This window comes from Ailuropoda melanoleuca, chromosome 10 (genome assembly GCF_002007445.2).
Source record: "Ailuropoda melanoleuca isolate Jingjing chromosome 10, ASM200744v2, whole genome shotgun sequence".
Classification (NCBI taxonomy): domain Eukaryota; kingdom Metazoa; phylum Chordata; class Mammalia; order Carnivora; family Ursidae; genus Ailuropoda; species Ailuropoda melanoleuca.
The window spans coordinates 60,265,546-60,281,364 of NC_048227.1; the positions used below are offsets into that span (position 1 = coordinate 60,265,546).

Sequence of the window (15,819 nt, forward strand, 5' to 3'; positions counted from 1 at the left end):
GGAATAGAGAAGAAAAAAAGGCAGAGCACAAGCTCTATCTACTCTTTAATTTATGGCATTGTCTGCATTTTCCTGGCTCTATCAGTCCCTCTTCACTTCTCTGACTCTCACCCACCTTACACTCTCTGTCCTTCTACCACAACAAACAGAAAAATCCATTTCTGCCTTCTCACACTGGGCTGCTAATGGAGAGAACCGTACAACGGTCCCATGATTCATCTCCTACTTTATGTGGACTACAATGCTTCTATAATCTTATTTTTGATCAGCAAATTTTCACATATCCTTCATCAATTACCTCAAATGCTCATCACTTAACACCACACCCACAAAAAAGAGGCACACAAGAATGTAACTACCTCATCATCTCCCTAGCAAACAGACATATGTTGACAGCAACATTTCTTCTCTCACTGCAGTTTCAAGGGTGAACTAGCTATTCCATTTCCTATTCAAGGTCCATCCCTCCAGCTGTGCTATGATCCACTGATTTTTACAAATTCCTCATTTACAGACCCTTTATCCACTAATAAACCCATATAGCTTTATTGATTTTCCTCCAAATTTACTGAGATATAATTGATGTGCAATAAGCTGCACAAATTTAAAGCATACCATTTATGAGTTCTGATATAGTTACACACCTGTGAAATCATCATGACAATCAATATGATGAAGACTTACATTGTCTCCAAAGACTCCTCATACTCCTTTGTAATATTTCCATTTCCATTCCCATCCTCAATCAATCACTAGTGGATCTACTATCTACCACCATAGATTAGTTTGCATTTTCCAGAATTTTCTATAAATGGAACTGGGTAGGAAAGAGTGTAACCAGAAAAAAAAAACAAGAAAAAAAAACACTGTAACTATGCTCATGTGCAGAACTGTGGGCATGTCCAGGAAATAAATAAAAAGGCTCTAATTTCTCACCCGTTAAGGCTATACAAGCAGGATATGAAGGCTAAAGTAGAGTCCCAAATTAAACAGCAATAAGATACCTATTAGAACAGCTAATATCCAGAACACTGACAACAATAAACGCTAGCAAGGATGTAGAGCAACAGGAACTTTCATTCATTGCTAGCGGGAATACAAAATGGTACAGCCACTTTGGAAGAGAGTTTGGTGGTTTCTTCCAAAGTACACATACTTTTTGCCATACAGTCCAGCAATTGTAGTCTTTGGTGTTTACCCAAAAGAACTGAAAGTTATGTCCACAAAAAGCCTGCACACACTGTTTAGAGCAGCTTTATTCATAACTGACAAAACTTGGAGGCAACCAAGACGTGTTTCAGTAGATGAATAGATAAACACACTATAGTACACCCAGACAATGGAATAGTTTTTAGTGCTAAAAGAAATGGGCTATCAAGTCATAAAAGACATGGAGGAATCTGAAATGTCCATTATTAAGTGAAAGAAGCTAATCTGAAAAGGCAACATACTGTATGATTCCAACTATAGGACATTCTGGAAAAGACAAAACTATGGAAACAGTAAAAGGATCAATGGTCGTCAGGGGCCAAGGCAGGGTGGGAGGGTATATAGGATAAATAGGCAGAGCATAAAGGAGTTTTAAGGCAGTGGAAATATTCTGTATGGTACAATAATGGTAGATACATGTCATTAAACATTTATCCAAACCCACAGAATATACAATACCAATACTGAAACCTAATGTAAACTGTGGATTCTGGGTATCAACATAGGTTCATTGATTATAACAATTGTACCACTCTCTGGTGGGGGATGTTGATAATGAGATAGACTACACATGTGTGGAGTAGGGAATATATGGGAAATCTCTAGACTTTCTATTCAACTTTGCTGTAATTACTATATGTTATTTTGGTAATATAGTAATTTTGGAGTTGAAAAGTACAACAACTAAAATGAAAATTTCAGTCTCATATCTGAGTTGGCAGAACAAAGAATCAACAAACTTGAAGTTAGGCAATTGAAAGTATCCTGTCTGCAACAAATAGAAAAAAAAATTAGGAAAAATAAGCAGAGCCTCTGAGACCTATGGGTCACCATCGAGCCTATAAACATGTGTATTATGGGAGTCTCAGGAGGAAAGGGAAGAAAGAAAGGGCCAGAAACAATATCTGAAGAAATGATGGCTGAACATTTTCCAAATTTGTTGAAAAACATTAATCTATACATCCAAGAACTCAACAAACTCCAAACAGGATCCACATTTACACACATATTGTCAAAAGAGGAAAACAAAAAGAGAATCTTGAAAGTAGCAGGAAAAAAACTCTTTGTGTATGAGTTCTCATAAATTTAACAACTGACTTATCAGAAACCAGGAAGGCCAGAAGGCAGTGGAGTAATAGAGTCAAAGTGATGAAAGAAAAAGACTGTCAAATAATTCTATATCCAGCAAAACTATCCTGCAAAATCAAGGGAGAACCAGGTGAGGAATGAAAAAAGAAGCAGCAAGTAAGACATTCCCAAATACAGAAACTGAGAGAATTCATCACTAGAAGATCTGCTTTACAAAAACATACTAAAGGGAGACCTTCAGTTAAAATGAAAGAACTATAGACAGTAATTCATCTACACAAAAAATAAAGGGCACTGGTAAAGATAAAAACATGGGTTAAAAAAAAAAGAGCATATATGTATTTTTGTTTGTAACTTTTTTTCTTGTATATGATCTAAAAGACAACTACATAAAGCAATAATCATAAAACTGTGTTAGCAGGCTTATAAGGTACAAGAAGTATATATGCACTTAGCCACTACATAATAACATCTATGCTCAACTTACGTCAAAATCACTATTACACTGGGGCTAGGTCATTCAGGTAGTGATAAAATACTATTCAATCTAGAAACTGCATACTTTCTAGATGTCTATTAAGCAAATTCTCAATAAAAATATGAAGACTGTGAATGGGTCATGCATTTCCAGCTTCTGCACAGCAAAATAAACAATCAACAAAATGAAAAAGCAACTTACAGAATAGGAGAAAATATCTGCAAACCATATATCTGATAAAAGGTTAATATACAAAATATAGGGGTGCCTGCGTGGCTCAGTTGGTTAAGCACCTGCGTTTGGCTCAGGTCATGATCCCAGGGTCCTGGGATCAAGCCCCACATCAGGCTCTCTGCTCAGCGGGGAGTCTGCTTCTCCCTCTGCCCCCCCCCAACTCATGCTTGTTCTTTCTCTCAAAGAAATAAATAAAATCTTTCAAAAGAAGAAAAAGAGGGGCACCTGGGTGGCTCAGTCATTAAGCATCCCTTCAGCTCAGGTCATGATCCCGGGGTCCTGGGATCAAGCCCCGCATCAGGCTCCCTGCTCAACCTGAAACCTGCTTCTACCTCTCCCACTCCCCCTGCTTGTGTTCCCTCTCTCTCTGTCAAATAAATAAATAAAAACCTTAAAAAAAAAAAAAGAATATCCAAAATATATCAGAAACTCATACAACTCAATAGTAAAAAAAAAAAAAAAAATCCAATTAAAAAGTAGGTAGAGGAACTGAATAGACATTTTTCCAAAGACAACAAACAAATGGTCAACACATACATCAAAGGGGCTAAACATTACTAATCATCAAGAAAATGCAAATCAAAACAACGAGATATCACTTCACACCTGTATAATGACTATCATCAAAAAGACAAGAGATAACAAATGCTAGTCAGGATGTAGAGAAAAGGGAACCCATGGATTCTTCATCATAGAGAAGTCTCTGTTTCAAAAACAGCATCTACAACTGGGCTTTCATTTCCTAATAATTAATCCCTTAAATATCAGCTTTTTTCCCAATTAACTCATAGAAAGTGAATTAATGCTATACTAAACAATGGTACTCTAAAATAGCAAAATTGCACACCACATTCATATTGGTTGAGATATTATGTTTAAGAATTTTAGGGAATTAAAAATCATTTACCAAATGCTTATTCTGGCAAGCCATTACAAATACCACTTTAGAATTAATAGAAACTGCCAAACTGGAGGTTTTTATTTTTTTTTATTATTATTATTTTTTTTTTACAAACAAAGATTTATTTATTTAAGAGAGGGAGCAGGGAAAGAGAACTCCAAGCAGTCTCTACCCTGAGTAGAGCCGGAGGCGGGGCTCGATCTCACCACCCTGAAATCACCACCTGAGCGAAAATCAAGCCGGACAATTACCCAACTGAGCCACCCAGGTGCCTCCAAATAAAATTCTTAATACTGTCTAATACCCAGTCCAAGTTCAATTTTCTCAGTTTTGTAAAAATGCCTTTTAATAGTTGATTTGTTTGATTCATAGTCCAAAGAAGGTCCACACATTGCTTTCAGTTGATAAAATCTCTTAAAATGCTCACCGTGTAACAGTGCCTCTTCTATTTTTTTATGCCATCCACTTGTTTATGTAAGTGGGTGATCTGTCCTGTCGAATTTCTTATTTTTTTTAATGATTTTTTATTATATTATGTTAGTCACCATACAGTACATCCCCGGATTCCGATGTAAAGTTCGATGCTTCATTAGTTGCGTATAACACCCAGTGCACCATGCAATACGTGCCCTCCTTACTACCCATCACCAGTCTATCCCATTCCCCCACCCCCTCCCCTCTGAAGTCTTCAGTTTGTTTCTCATAGTCCATAGTCTCTCATGTTTCATTCCCCCTTCTGATTACCCCCCTTTTCTTTATCCCTTTCTTCCCCTACCGATCATCCTAGTTCTTATGTTCCATAGATGAGAGAAATCATATGATAATTGTCTTTCTCTGCTTGACTTATTTCACTTAGCATTATCTCCTCCAGTGCCGTCCATGTTGCAGCAAATGTTGAGAATTCGTTCTTTCTGATAGCTGAGTAATATTCCATTGTATATATGGACCACAGCTTCTTAATCCAGTCATCTGTTGAAGGGCATCTCGGCTCCTTCCACGATTTAGTTATTGTGGACAATGCTGCTATGAACATTGGGGTGCATATGGCCCTTCTCTTCACTATGTCTGTAGCTTTGGGGTAAACACCAAACTGGGGGTTTTTAAATAATATATTTATATTCTAAAGCAAACTTATGATCATGGACTGCTAGAATTGTTTTTGTTCTGTTTATTCATTTATTAATTCAACAAACATTTATGGACCACCTGCTATGTGCCAGGCACTATGCTAGGAACTGGGGATAAAAAGACAAAGTCTATGCACCTTAAAATGTACACAGTTTAGGGAGAAGCTCACATTGTGAAAGCAAGGGATTTATGCCTAGAAGAGACCTTATATTTCCCTTATTTCACAAAGAAATTGGCACTCATAGCTAATTAGCCACTCAGACCAACAGAAACTCAGGTCTATAGATTTCCTGCCCCTATGTTCTTTGCACCACACATTTTCTTCGACTCAGGGGTGATGGAGTACTTCCATGTGGGTGACACAGAAACATGGAAACTGTGGACAATATGTGTACAGTTACCAAGTTAGAAACAGAAACACCTAATGCATATAGACAATATAAGTATTTAACAATTTAGAGACAGAAATCCCTAATAGATGTGATATCATGATAAAGCCCCAATAAGAAACTAAAGAACTAAAATAAGAAACTGAACTAAAATAAGGTAATACAATGATAAGCCTTCTAAGCCATAATTATGATATGTTAAGTGGGGATATTAAAAGTACTTATTTCATATGATTGTTGTGAAAAGTAAATTAATTCTTGAAAGCACTTAGTAAGCCTGGTACCCAGTAAATACTCAGTAAATGTTAGGTATTCTTATAGACAATCATTTCTTAAATGCACAAGTATGTCATATAAAGACAAAAAAAAAAAAAAGAAATGATCTTTCTTTAAGGATTTATCCTATTATTATGATAGCCCTATTTTTCTAGCAATTAGTAAAATCTAGTACAAAACATGTATTTCAGAAAAAATATTTAATATGCATAATATCTAATATCACCCCTTTCTCTGTAGACATATATCAGTCCTAAAATTATAAGAAAAATAGACATTAATCAAATTATTACTTTATTAACACTGAATTGTATTAATAATGAATATTGATTAATTTTATTGATTATTAATTATATTAATGAGTTATATTAATTCATAATTTAAATTAAATCATCATATAGTTCAGTATTCCTAAAATTATAAATCCTAAATACTATTAAGAGAATGTTTAAAGATGACTTTCACGTAATTAAAAAGTTTATGCAGCTTTTCTCATCTTACATAAAATACCATTAAACTAATTGACATCTTGAAATAACTATGCATGGAGTACATCAATGAAACTATTTCATATTAGTATCACTCATCATCCAATATCAATAACAAAATAAATAACATATTGATATTCACTTACTGCAATCTCTCTACAAGCCGACATGGATATTCCTGTGCCTTCAATTTGCTTCAGTGCATATTCCTTTTCATCTTTTCTGCATACGAACAAAAAAAATATTTTTTCTAAATATTATTTTCAGATTCAAAATCATGACTACAAAAACAATAAAAATACACTAGACTCTCAGTGATATATGAACATTCTCACTATGCATGCATTGCTTACTGCTTCTGATAATATTACAACTACAGAAATACGAAATACCAAAAAAAAAAAATTCATGTTACAATGAAAACACTAGACAGAGCCAAAACACAAAATTCAAAATTGAAACAGGATACTAAACACAGCACTAGTTTCAAAAAGTAAACAAGCATAAATATAAACTCAAGCATATTGCAAGATAATTCTACTCCTGTCTTAATTATCTGTAATCTATGAAAGCATTCTGTTATAAACATTAACTACAAAAATAAATGACAGATGCAAACTTCTATATTTGTTTAAAGTAATTTCATAGTATAAGAACCACTTAATAGGAGGGACGAGCTATAGAAGAATGTCGACCCGTTGTGACACCCTACTTCTGACCTAGGATAGGGGACATTCAAGAGCCTCAAGACCGCAACCAAAAGCCTTGGTAAGTTTTTAAAACTCTAGCCACTGACATCTCATTCTCAAGAACTCTAGGAAAAACCTAGTAGTTACACTGTATTTTCCAAATATTGTAGGCAGGGTTAGGAATTCTGGGAAATCACAATAGTTACCAGGGTGCTCAACCAAGGGAAGACAGCAGTTCAATAATGGTGATACAGTCCACAAAAAAACAGTATCACATGAGGGGCGCCTGGGTGACTCAGTCACTGAAGCATCTGCCTTTGGCTCGGGTCATGATCCCAGGGTCCTGGGATCAAGCCCCACATTGGGTTCCCTGCTCAGCGGGGAGTCTGCTTCTCCCTCTCCCTCTGCCTCTGCCTCTCTCCCCAGCTTGTGCTCTCTCTCTCAACTCAATAAATAGATAAATAAAATCTTTAAAAAAAAAAAAAAAAAGTATCACATGAGCGGCTAGAGCAACACAGTATCCTCAGGGAACTGACACCAGAACCGGACACAGCAAAATGTCAGAAATGTGGTTCATCTTGTGGGTTGTTCTGATAAGAGAAGTATCAGCCACACCCTCTGAGTTTTGTCTTTTGATTATATTGGAGCCTCAGCAAACTTTGATCATGTCATGATGCTTTTCTCAAATGACAGCACCTAAATGGTGCTACCTACATCTGTCCTACTTACCTATTCCTTATCTTCCCCATTCTGTGTTGCTAGCAGATAAGGCAGTTTTGTTAATAGGCTCCACACCTGGCATGGAGCCCAACACGGGGCTTAAACACGCGACCCTGAGATCCTGAGATTGAGACCTGAGCTGAAATCAAGAGTCGGACAGCTAACTGAAGGAGCCAACCAGTGCCCCGCAGATTATGCAGTTTAAGAAGTTATTTGTTATATGCATTTTAAAACATTTTACGTGCCTTTTGAAGATTTTCACAATTATCTATGGTTTGGGCAAATAAGTGAATTATAGTTACTTTCTCCCACAATCAGTTTGAAAATTATATCCATTTTTCTTCCACACATGGCATTCAGGAAATAATTAAGCAGCATTTTAACAAACAGAAAACACACCTGTTATATCAACAGGATATAGACTGTTATGCAATTATTAAAATTATAATCATGACCATCATCAGAACATGGAAAATGTTCACTATATATTAGCGAGAAAATACACAAATTATACCATATAAAAATATACATACATCTATAGACATATGCTGAAGATGATTAAAAAACTGAAAATCAGTTGTGTTAAGATGTAGGAACTTAATTAACTTTAGTGCTAATATTATATTGTATTTTAAATTAGAATTAGAGGGAAAAAGAGAAAAGCCAAAATAATTTGACACCCTGAAAATAGTCACCTACTAAAATAATCCTTAATATCTTCAAAGTAATATCTTAGACATGTTTTTAAAAAGCAAAGTTAAAACTAGGGAAAGCTTAAGGGATCACTTTTTTCTTTTTCTCTATCCTGTTTCCTCCAAACATAAAGCTAGACTTTTTTCAGACCACCCAGAAGCCACTAAGAAGTACAAACAGCAGGTGACTGAACGTAATTAAAGCCAAATGTTCCCCCCACCTTAAATGTATATGTGAACACGTGTGTGACAGCACTTATGCCAAGATGTTTAACATAATGTTCATGGTGCAAATTTCACATTTAATAATTAACTACCAAGCACTATTGTTAAATATTTAAGAAATTTGTTAAATTCTTAAAACAAAATTACATAAGCTTTCTGGCAAAATTTTCAATGAAATCATAATTGTTTCAAACAGAAACATTTCAATCCCCAGTTCCCCTAAATGAAGTGCTCCAGAAGCTCATGTAATTGCATGGTTTTATTTTTAATACTGTAAAGAATATTACACAATCTGGATAGGTTATTGTTGCTATGGAAACTATAAGATTTTTTTTTTTTGCAGTAAGTCAAAAAGTGCAAAATTAACACATCACATTAATGACTTTTGAATTTCATATCCAGGCTGTCAAAGGAATTTGAAAGCTTGAGCAGAATAAACCGAAGCATAGGCCTTTACTCTGAATTATATGGATGGAATCTAGGAACAAACCCAATAATTATTTCACTTAATAAGTTTAAATATAACTTCCATCTGCTAAATTAGCAAAATACTCAAAGATCTTCAAACTTAAGGTTTATCTGCAGCTTTGAAGTTGAGAATTAAAGAAAGTGGATATCTCATGGCCATTTCTCTTGTATATTAACCGTCAGACCATGAGTGATAATGTGGCACCTGGGAGGTTCACCATATAAAGAATTGGCAGATCCCAGAGGGCACAAGGAACTCACTTTCACCACTATACTATGTCAGTGCCAGTCTTTGGTCAGATGCCAATACCTTAGTTATGGAAACTAGGTGCGTCCTTTCCCACAATCCCCACAAATATTTCAATGATTAGCACGTGGGGCAGAGAGGCTTTGCTACTCTCAACCTACGGGGGTGCTGCCCCTCTCAGGCACTTTCTCCAAATCGTAGTGACAATTCTTACCCCACAGCTTAGGTGTCTCAGGCACACATAATATTAAGTATCATAAAGGAATAATTTGTTCTTTTACGTGACAAGGCTGAAAAGCAGGTAAACCTGCCCTACTTACATTACTATGATAGCCTGGCTTTTAGAGGCAGCTTGTTCTTTCTTAAAACGATCTTATTTCTAAATTACTTTAACTTCTAAATAAAAATACTTTATTATTTACTGTAATAAAGACAGACAAAGCAGTTCCAAAGCCTTCAGAGAAACCACTTTCTAAATTTTCGTATATATTACATATTATGGTTAGAGCAACTGCATATTGATAATCGAAGGAGGTTACTAAATAAATCCAAGAGAATCAAAAATACATAAATTTGTAGCATAAACACGAATATATTTAGTACGTAATTTTTTTAATTTAAAGACATTTCTTCTATATGGTTGTAATGTATATCAAAACCATGCGGGCTTCACTCTCAACAGTGACAAAGAAAAACAATTATCCAACAAGAACATTATGTAATAACAAAATAGAAAAATAAATTTGGAAGAGACTGCAATTCTATTAAATTTTCCATCTGAGACACTAATGCTCTGGAAAACTCGTGATGCAAGCAATTCTATAGATAGTAGAAAATATAAGAAGCACATATTTGTACAAATTGTAGAAATTGCTGCCTTAAAATGAAAGCTTTATCCCAGAAAGAAAACCAGGCTCAGTGGTAGAATTTAAATGAAATTCAGGAAAGAATTTCTCAAGCTTAAAGAAGCAAGCTCAGGAACATCTCTTGAATGAAATACTAGGAACTGGTTTAACGAAAAAGCTACTCTTATACCTTTCAATACTGTCCAAATTTGGTGACCAGCCTCTAGTCACTTTCAGCAAGTGAAGCACCATTTGGCAGCCTGTATACACAAGTATAGGCCCAAACCCCATCTGTTATCATCATAATTAGGCCCAAAGCTTTTTTGACTCCTATCAATACTACTATCAGGTGTCCAGATCAGCCCTGGACCATCTTTGGTCCTAAGGATCTGTGACAGACAAAAAAAATTAGAAGCATCTTTCAACATAAGATGAGGAAATTCGGGGAGCCTGAGCGGTTCAGTTGGTTAAGTGTCTGCCTTTGGCTCAGGTCATGATCCCAGGATCCTGGGATCAAGTCCGGGCTCCCAGTTCAGCAGGGAGTCTGCTTCTCCCTCTACCCTTCCCCCTGCCTGTAATCTGTCCCTCACTTGCACGCACGCACTCTCTCTCCAATAAATAAATAAAATCTTTAAAAAAAAAAAAAAAAAAAAGGATGAGGAAATCTAAGCTCAAACAAGGCTGACACAAAAATTTTCATCTTCATGGGTCGCCTGGGTGGCTCAGTCCGATGAGTGTCTGACTCTTGATTTTGGTTCAGGCCATGGTTTTGAGGGTCCTGGGATCAAGCCCTGTGTGTGGGGTTCTCCACACTGGGGAGTCTATTTGAGGATTCTCTCTCTTTCTCTCTCTCTCCCTCTGCCCGCCCCCCCCACTAATTCACTCCCTCGCTCGCTCACTCTCTCTCTCATTGTCTCTCCAAAATAAATAAAGAAATCTTTTTTAAAAATTTTAGTCTTCAAACTAATAGGGTTAAAATCCTTTTCTTACTGTTTATAAGGAAAACAGAAGAGGCTTACTATTTTACATCAACCAACAAAAAACTACTGAGTAAATATTGTATGTCCCAACGCTGTGCCAAACTCCGAGGATGAACAAAATTAGAGACTGACCATCCTAGATATCATGGAGCTCACAATCCACCTGGAAAGAGATTCTGGGTGAGTGGAAAATATAAACAAATAACTCTGATATGACTTCCACTACACCCAGGATGTATGCATAACAGACACAGAGAGGATGAGACTGATGTTTCTTTCAGAGCTTCCGGGAAGGTAACTCCATGAGTGATGCCTTTAAGGAAGGAGTTCCCCAAGCAGAGAAGGGATGAAGGGGTCAGAGAACTGCAGGCAGAAGTACAGCATGAGAAAAATAACAAAGGCATATTCCGGAAACTGCTACTATTCAGTATGGCTGGAAACTGGGGTATGATGACCAGGAGCAAGAGACAAGGTTAGAAAGTAAAGGGAAGGCACTCTGTGAGTCCTGCAAAAACAACTTGTGTTCCATATGTCAACAGTGTAAGGTTTTTAGAACAGAAAAGGTAGTTAACAGATCTTTGCTCAGAAAGATAACTGTGGTAACTAGAAACTGGTGGCAGAGCAAACATCTGGTAGTTTACGTCAAATGTCCAGATAAGGGAAGATGAAGAACTAGATTAGAACAGTGGCAGAAGAGAACAAATATGGATTCAAAAGACATTTCTGAGTCAGAACTGGCAGAATTTAGTAACCAATTTGATTCTGCAGGTGAAAGAAACGAAGACTCTGAAGATGGATGCAGTTTCCACTTTGTCTAATTGTGTAAATGAGAACACTGCTATCCAGAGAAATGATGGCATGAATAAATGGAGACCAGGAAATTTAAGATTCTACTCTACAGGCAATGAAAGTTACATATGAAGATTAATCTCATTAGGAAGGACTGAGATTAGAGGTGTGAAAAACAATGAGGAGGTGACTGCAATTTAAGTGCGAGCAGGTAAGGACCCAGATTCTTATAATAGAATGTTAGCTCCAAAACAGAGTAAGATGACCCTGGTAACCCCTCCTCACTTTAAAGATGAAGAAGGTAGGCAAGCAGCCAGAAGCAGAGCTGAGACAAAATCTTCCAGTTCCAAGTCCAACATTCTCCATAACAGAGTGGTAACAGTAAGACTGGAGAAAAGAAGGCACACTTGTGACAGTCATTCTAAAAAAGGAATTGGCAGGGGCACCTGGGTGGCTCAGTCGTTAAGTGTCTGCCTTCGGCTCAGGGCCTGATCCCGGCGTTCTGGGATCGAGTCCCACATCAGGCTCCTCCACTGGAAGCCTGCTTCTTCCTCTCCCACTCCCCCTGCTTGTGTTCCCTCTCTCGCTGGCTGTCTCTGTCTCTGTCAAATGAATAAACAAAATCTTAAAAAATAAAATAAAATAAATAAAAAAAAAGGAATTGGCAGAACCAAGTTAACAAATAGTGAAATCAAGAAGGCTGAATCAAGGAGAAGTCTGAGGTTCTGAGCTTGCTGATGGGGAGGATGATACCACAAAGAACAAGACTTGGGCAGATCTCACAAGGTCCTTCAGCTCACAAATGATTCTTTTCGATAGAAAGAAAAACTCCAACCAAAACCAAAAATATCTGAGCAATTCAAAAGGGAGATGCCCTAAAGGTGTTTACTAAGGAACTACCATAGTAGTTTCAGATTGAAAGCACTCCAATATATGATATTGGATTAGAGGAAGAAGCACAAAGATGACCTTCTTGGTATCCAGAAAAGAACTTGAGGCAAGAAAGGGAAAAGGGGGAGAGACAGAGAAGGAAGAAAAGACAAAAGGCAGAACAATTTCTGAACACTTCTCTCTCACATCCCTTAAGAAGACAAACTTTTCTATGAATTCGTCAAATTCCTTTTGCAAACCTTAAGAGTAGAACTCAAATAATGAAATCATCAGAGATATAGTCTCCAAGATGATACAATATTACCAGTTTTTATAGGTGTTATCAGCAAGACATTCTTTAAACAATATGACACCCAAGCTTACCAACAAATTTTTCTTCAAGAATGTGGACATAAATCAATATCCTATCCCTTTCTTGTCATATGTGATGATTGGGCTTAACAGATTAAGAGGCTTCCACATCATACAGGGGAAAACATATCTATATGGAATAAAAAATCTGGAAAACAAACCCAAAAAAGATCACTTAGTTTTATGTTGGTATCATTCTGAGTTTTTCAATATCATGAACTCAGTGTTCAGCCAGCCTAACAGTAATGGTTCTTTATTTGGGAACTCTTTCCTTTATTAGATAATTCCATAATATTTTTAAATTTTTTATCATGAAATTTTCCAAAACTGAATGAAAAAATAAGTGACAGTGATATTCTGTGTATGTCACACAGCTTCAACAATTATTAACACATGGCCAATCTTATTCCTACTGCCTAACCTCTTCTTGATTATTTTGAAATAAAAGCCAGACACCACACCATTTCACTCATAAACAGTTCAACACTATAATATTTTTAATTATCAGGAATTTTTTGTTTAAATGATAATAGACTTTCAAAATAATTCTGAAATATTTAAAACCTGTAACACAAGTTACTCTTAATATTTTGTATTCCCCTAATTAATGAAAAATGTCAAATAGTACTAGCACCTTCTTTATGTCTTCATCTATCAAACATTTCATCTACTCATTCTCTAAACATCACCAAAATACAGTAATGGTCTCCTTATTAAAGTTCAGGATTCCCTTGCAACATGGAAATTTGACAAGCATTTATCTTTTTGCCTTCATTCTTTTTTTTTTTTAAGATTTTATTTATTTCTTTCTTTATTTATTTATTTATTGTATTTATCTATCTATCTATCTATCTATCTATCTATCTATCTATCAGAGAGAGAGAGAGCACACAAGCAGGGGTAGCATCAGGCAAAGGGAGAAGCAGGCTCCCCGCCAAGCAAGGAGCCTGATGTGGGACTCGATCCCAGGACCCTGAAATCATGACCTGAGCTGAAGGCAGATGCTTAACCAACTGAGCCACCCAGGCGTCCTTTTGCCTTCATTCTTTAGAAAGACTGCCTTTATTTAGGTTTTCTTAAAAACTGAATAATGTATCTCCTTCTCCAGAAAACAATCTTTCATGTTATACTATTTCCTTCATTCAGAATTCCAATTCAGATAAACACTTACTAATTTAAAGGCTCTAAAGTGATAAAATTTCAGAAATTCCTGTTATGGCAAATGTGTGTTGCTCAGAAGTTATTTTAATTAAAACAAACATTTCTGCAGTAATACTTTAAGACATAAGGCATCAAAGTGTTAAGTTTAAAACAAATAATTCAAGATTGTATTACACAAAAAGCAATCATTAACAAATATTCAGTATAAACCAAATTTTTTTTTAAAGAATTTATTTGAGGGGCGCCTGGGTGGCACAGCGGTTAAGCGTCTGCCTTCAGTTCAGGGCGTGATCCCAGCGTTGTGGGATTGAGCCCCACATCAGGCTCCTCTGCTATGAGCCTGCCTCTTCCTCTCCCACTCCCCATTTGTGTTCCCTCTCTCACTGGCTGTCTCTATCTCTGTTGAAAAAATAAATGAAATCTTAAAAAAAAATATTTAAAGAATTTATGAGAGAGAGACAGAGATAGCGACAAGCAGGGAGGAGATGGAGAAGCAGGTTACCTGCTGAGCAGGAAGCCTGATGTGGGGTTTGATCCCAGGACCCTGAGATCATGACCTGAGCTAAAGTCAGACGCTTAACTGAGCCATCCAGGTGCCCCTACACCAAATTTTTAATATAAAATATATTCTTCCTATGAGAATTCTTGAATTTCAAATCAGATTTACTTGTTACAGAGGGTAATATGGCAAGTAATGCCAGACTTCCTTTTCGAAATATTTTACTAAGAATGTGCTGTGTGCCAGACATTGTGTTGGGCTCTAGGAACAGGAGGAAGAACAAGATGATCCTTTCCCTTGTGAACCTTTACACTGAGAGGCACACCAGCAAGGGACACGATCTGATAAGCACTACAGCAGATGTATATGCAGAAGTACATCAGATAAAGAATGGAAAGGCTTTGGTTCTGGTGGAGCGGATAGACAGAAGGCTATCAGGTAAATAATTTCCAAAGGGAACACCTGAGTGGACCTTGAGAGATGAGTAGGAAAAGAGTGGTCAGGGCCCTACGGACACCAAAATATATGGACAAAGTCTGAAGATTAAAACCTATGCTATATTCAAGAAATTAGCAGAAGACTTATATAGCTGGAACACGAGAGATGAAATAACATAAAAAGAGCAAAGTAGAATTAGCATTGTCTTCTATGGTGTGCTAATAAGTTGGCATTCTTCCTGTATAATGAATGGGAAACCATCAGAAGTAAGCAAGAGAAACATATGATCAAACAGGTATTCTCAACAAGCAGACAGTGTGCAGGATGGATCAGAGGATTTAAAACCAGAGGTTGAGCAAATAGTGTAAAAGCTCTGGAAAGGGTTGATAAGGACTGAAATCAGAGTAAATACAGCTAAGAATGGAAAGAATGTATGCAAGAGGCATTCCAGAGATAGACTCAACTACCGTAACCAAATATACATAGGCACACTGAAGGCATTAAAGAAATACTTGATGAATAAATGTGTATGCACATTTGTGTATGTGTATGACAGAGAGTTGAACAGCCAAAGAAGCAGCTACAGATGACTGAGATTTCTAGCCAGAGTCTTGTCTCAGTGAAAATAGAGC

At 36.6% G+C, this 15,819-nt stretch overlaps 1 protein-coding gene across 6 annotated transcripts in view; it reads right to left on the reverse strand.

The window, feature by feature from the left end:
* CDK19 (cyclin dependent kinase 19) overlaps positions 1–15,819 on the reverse strand; it is a 168,095-nt gene that overhangs the window by 96,211 nt on the left and 56,065 nt on the right. For 3 of the 6 annotated variants that reach the window (XM_034668988.1, XM_034668989.1, XM_034668990.1), the window contains 2 exons: positions 13,102–13,237; positions 6,339–6,414 (listed from right to left, as the gene is read on the reverse strand). In XM_034668988.1, coding sequence (XP_034524879.1) covers positions 6,339–6,362 — 24 coding nt within the window. In that variant the 5' untranslated portion in view covers positions 6,363–6,414; positions 13,102–13,237. The remainder of the gene's footprint in view (positions 1–6,338; positions 6,415–13,101; positions 13,238–15,819) is intronic. The other 3 variants (XM_034668991.1, XM_002927551.4, XM_034668987.1) reach the window with 1 other exon arrangement.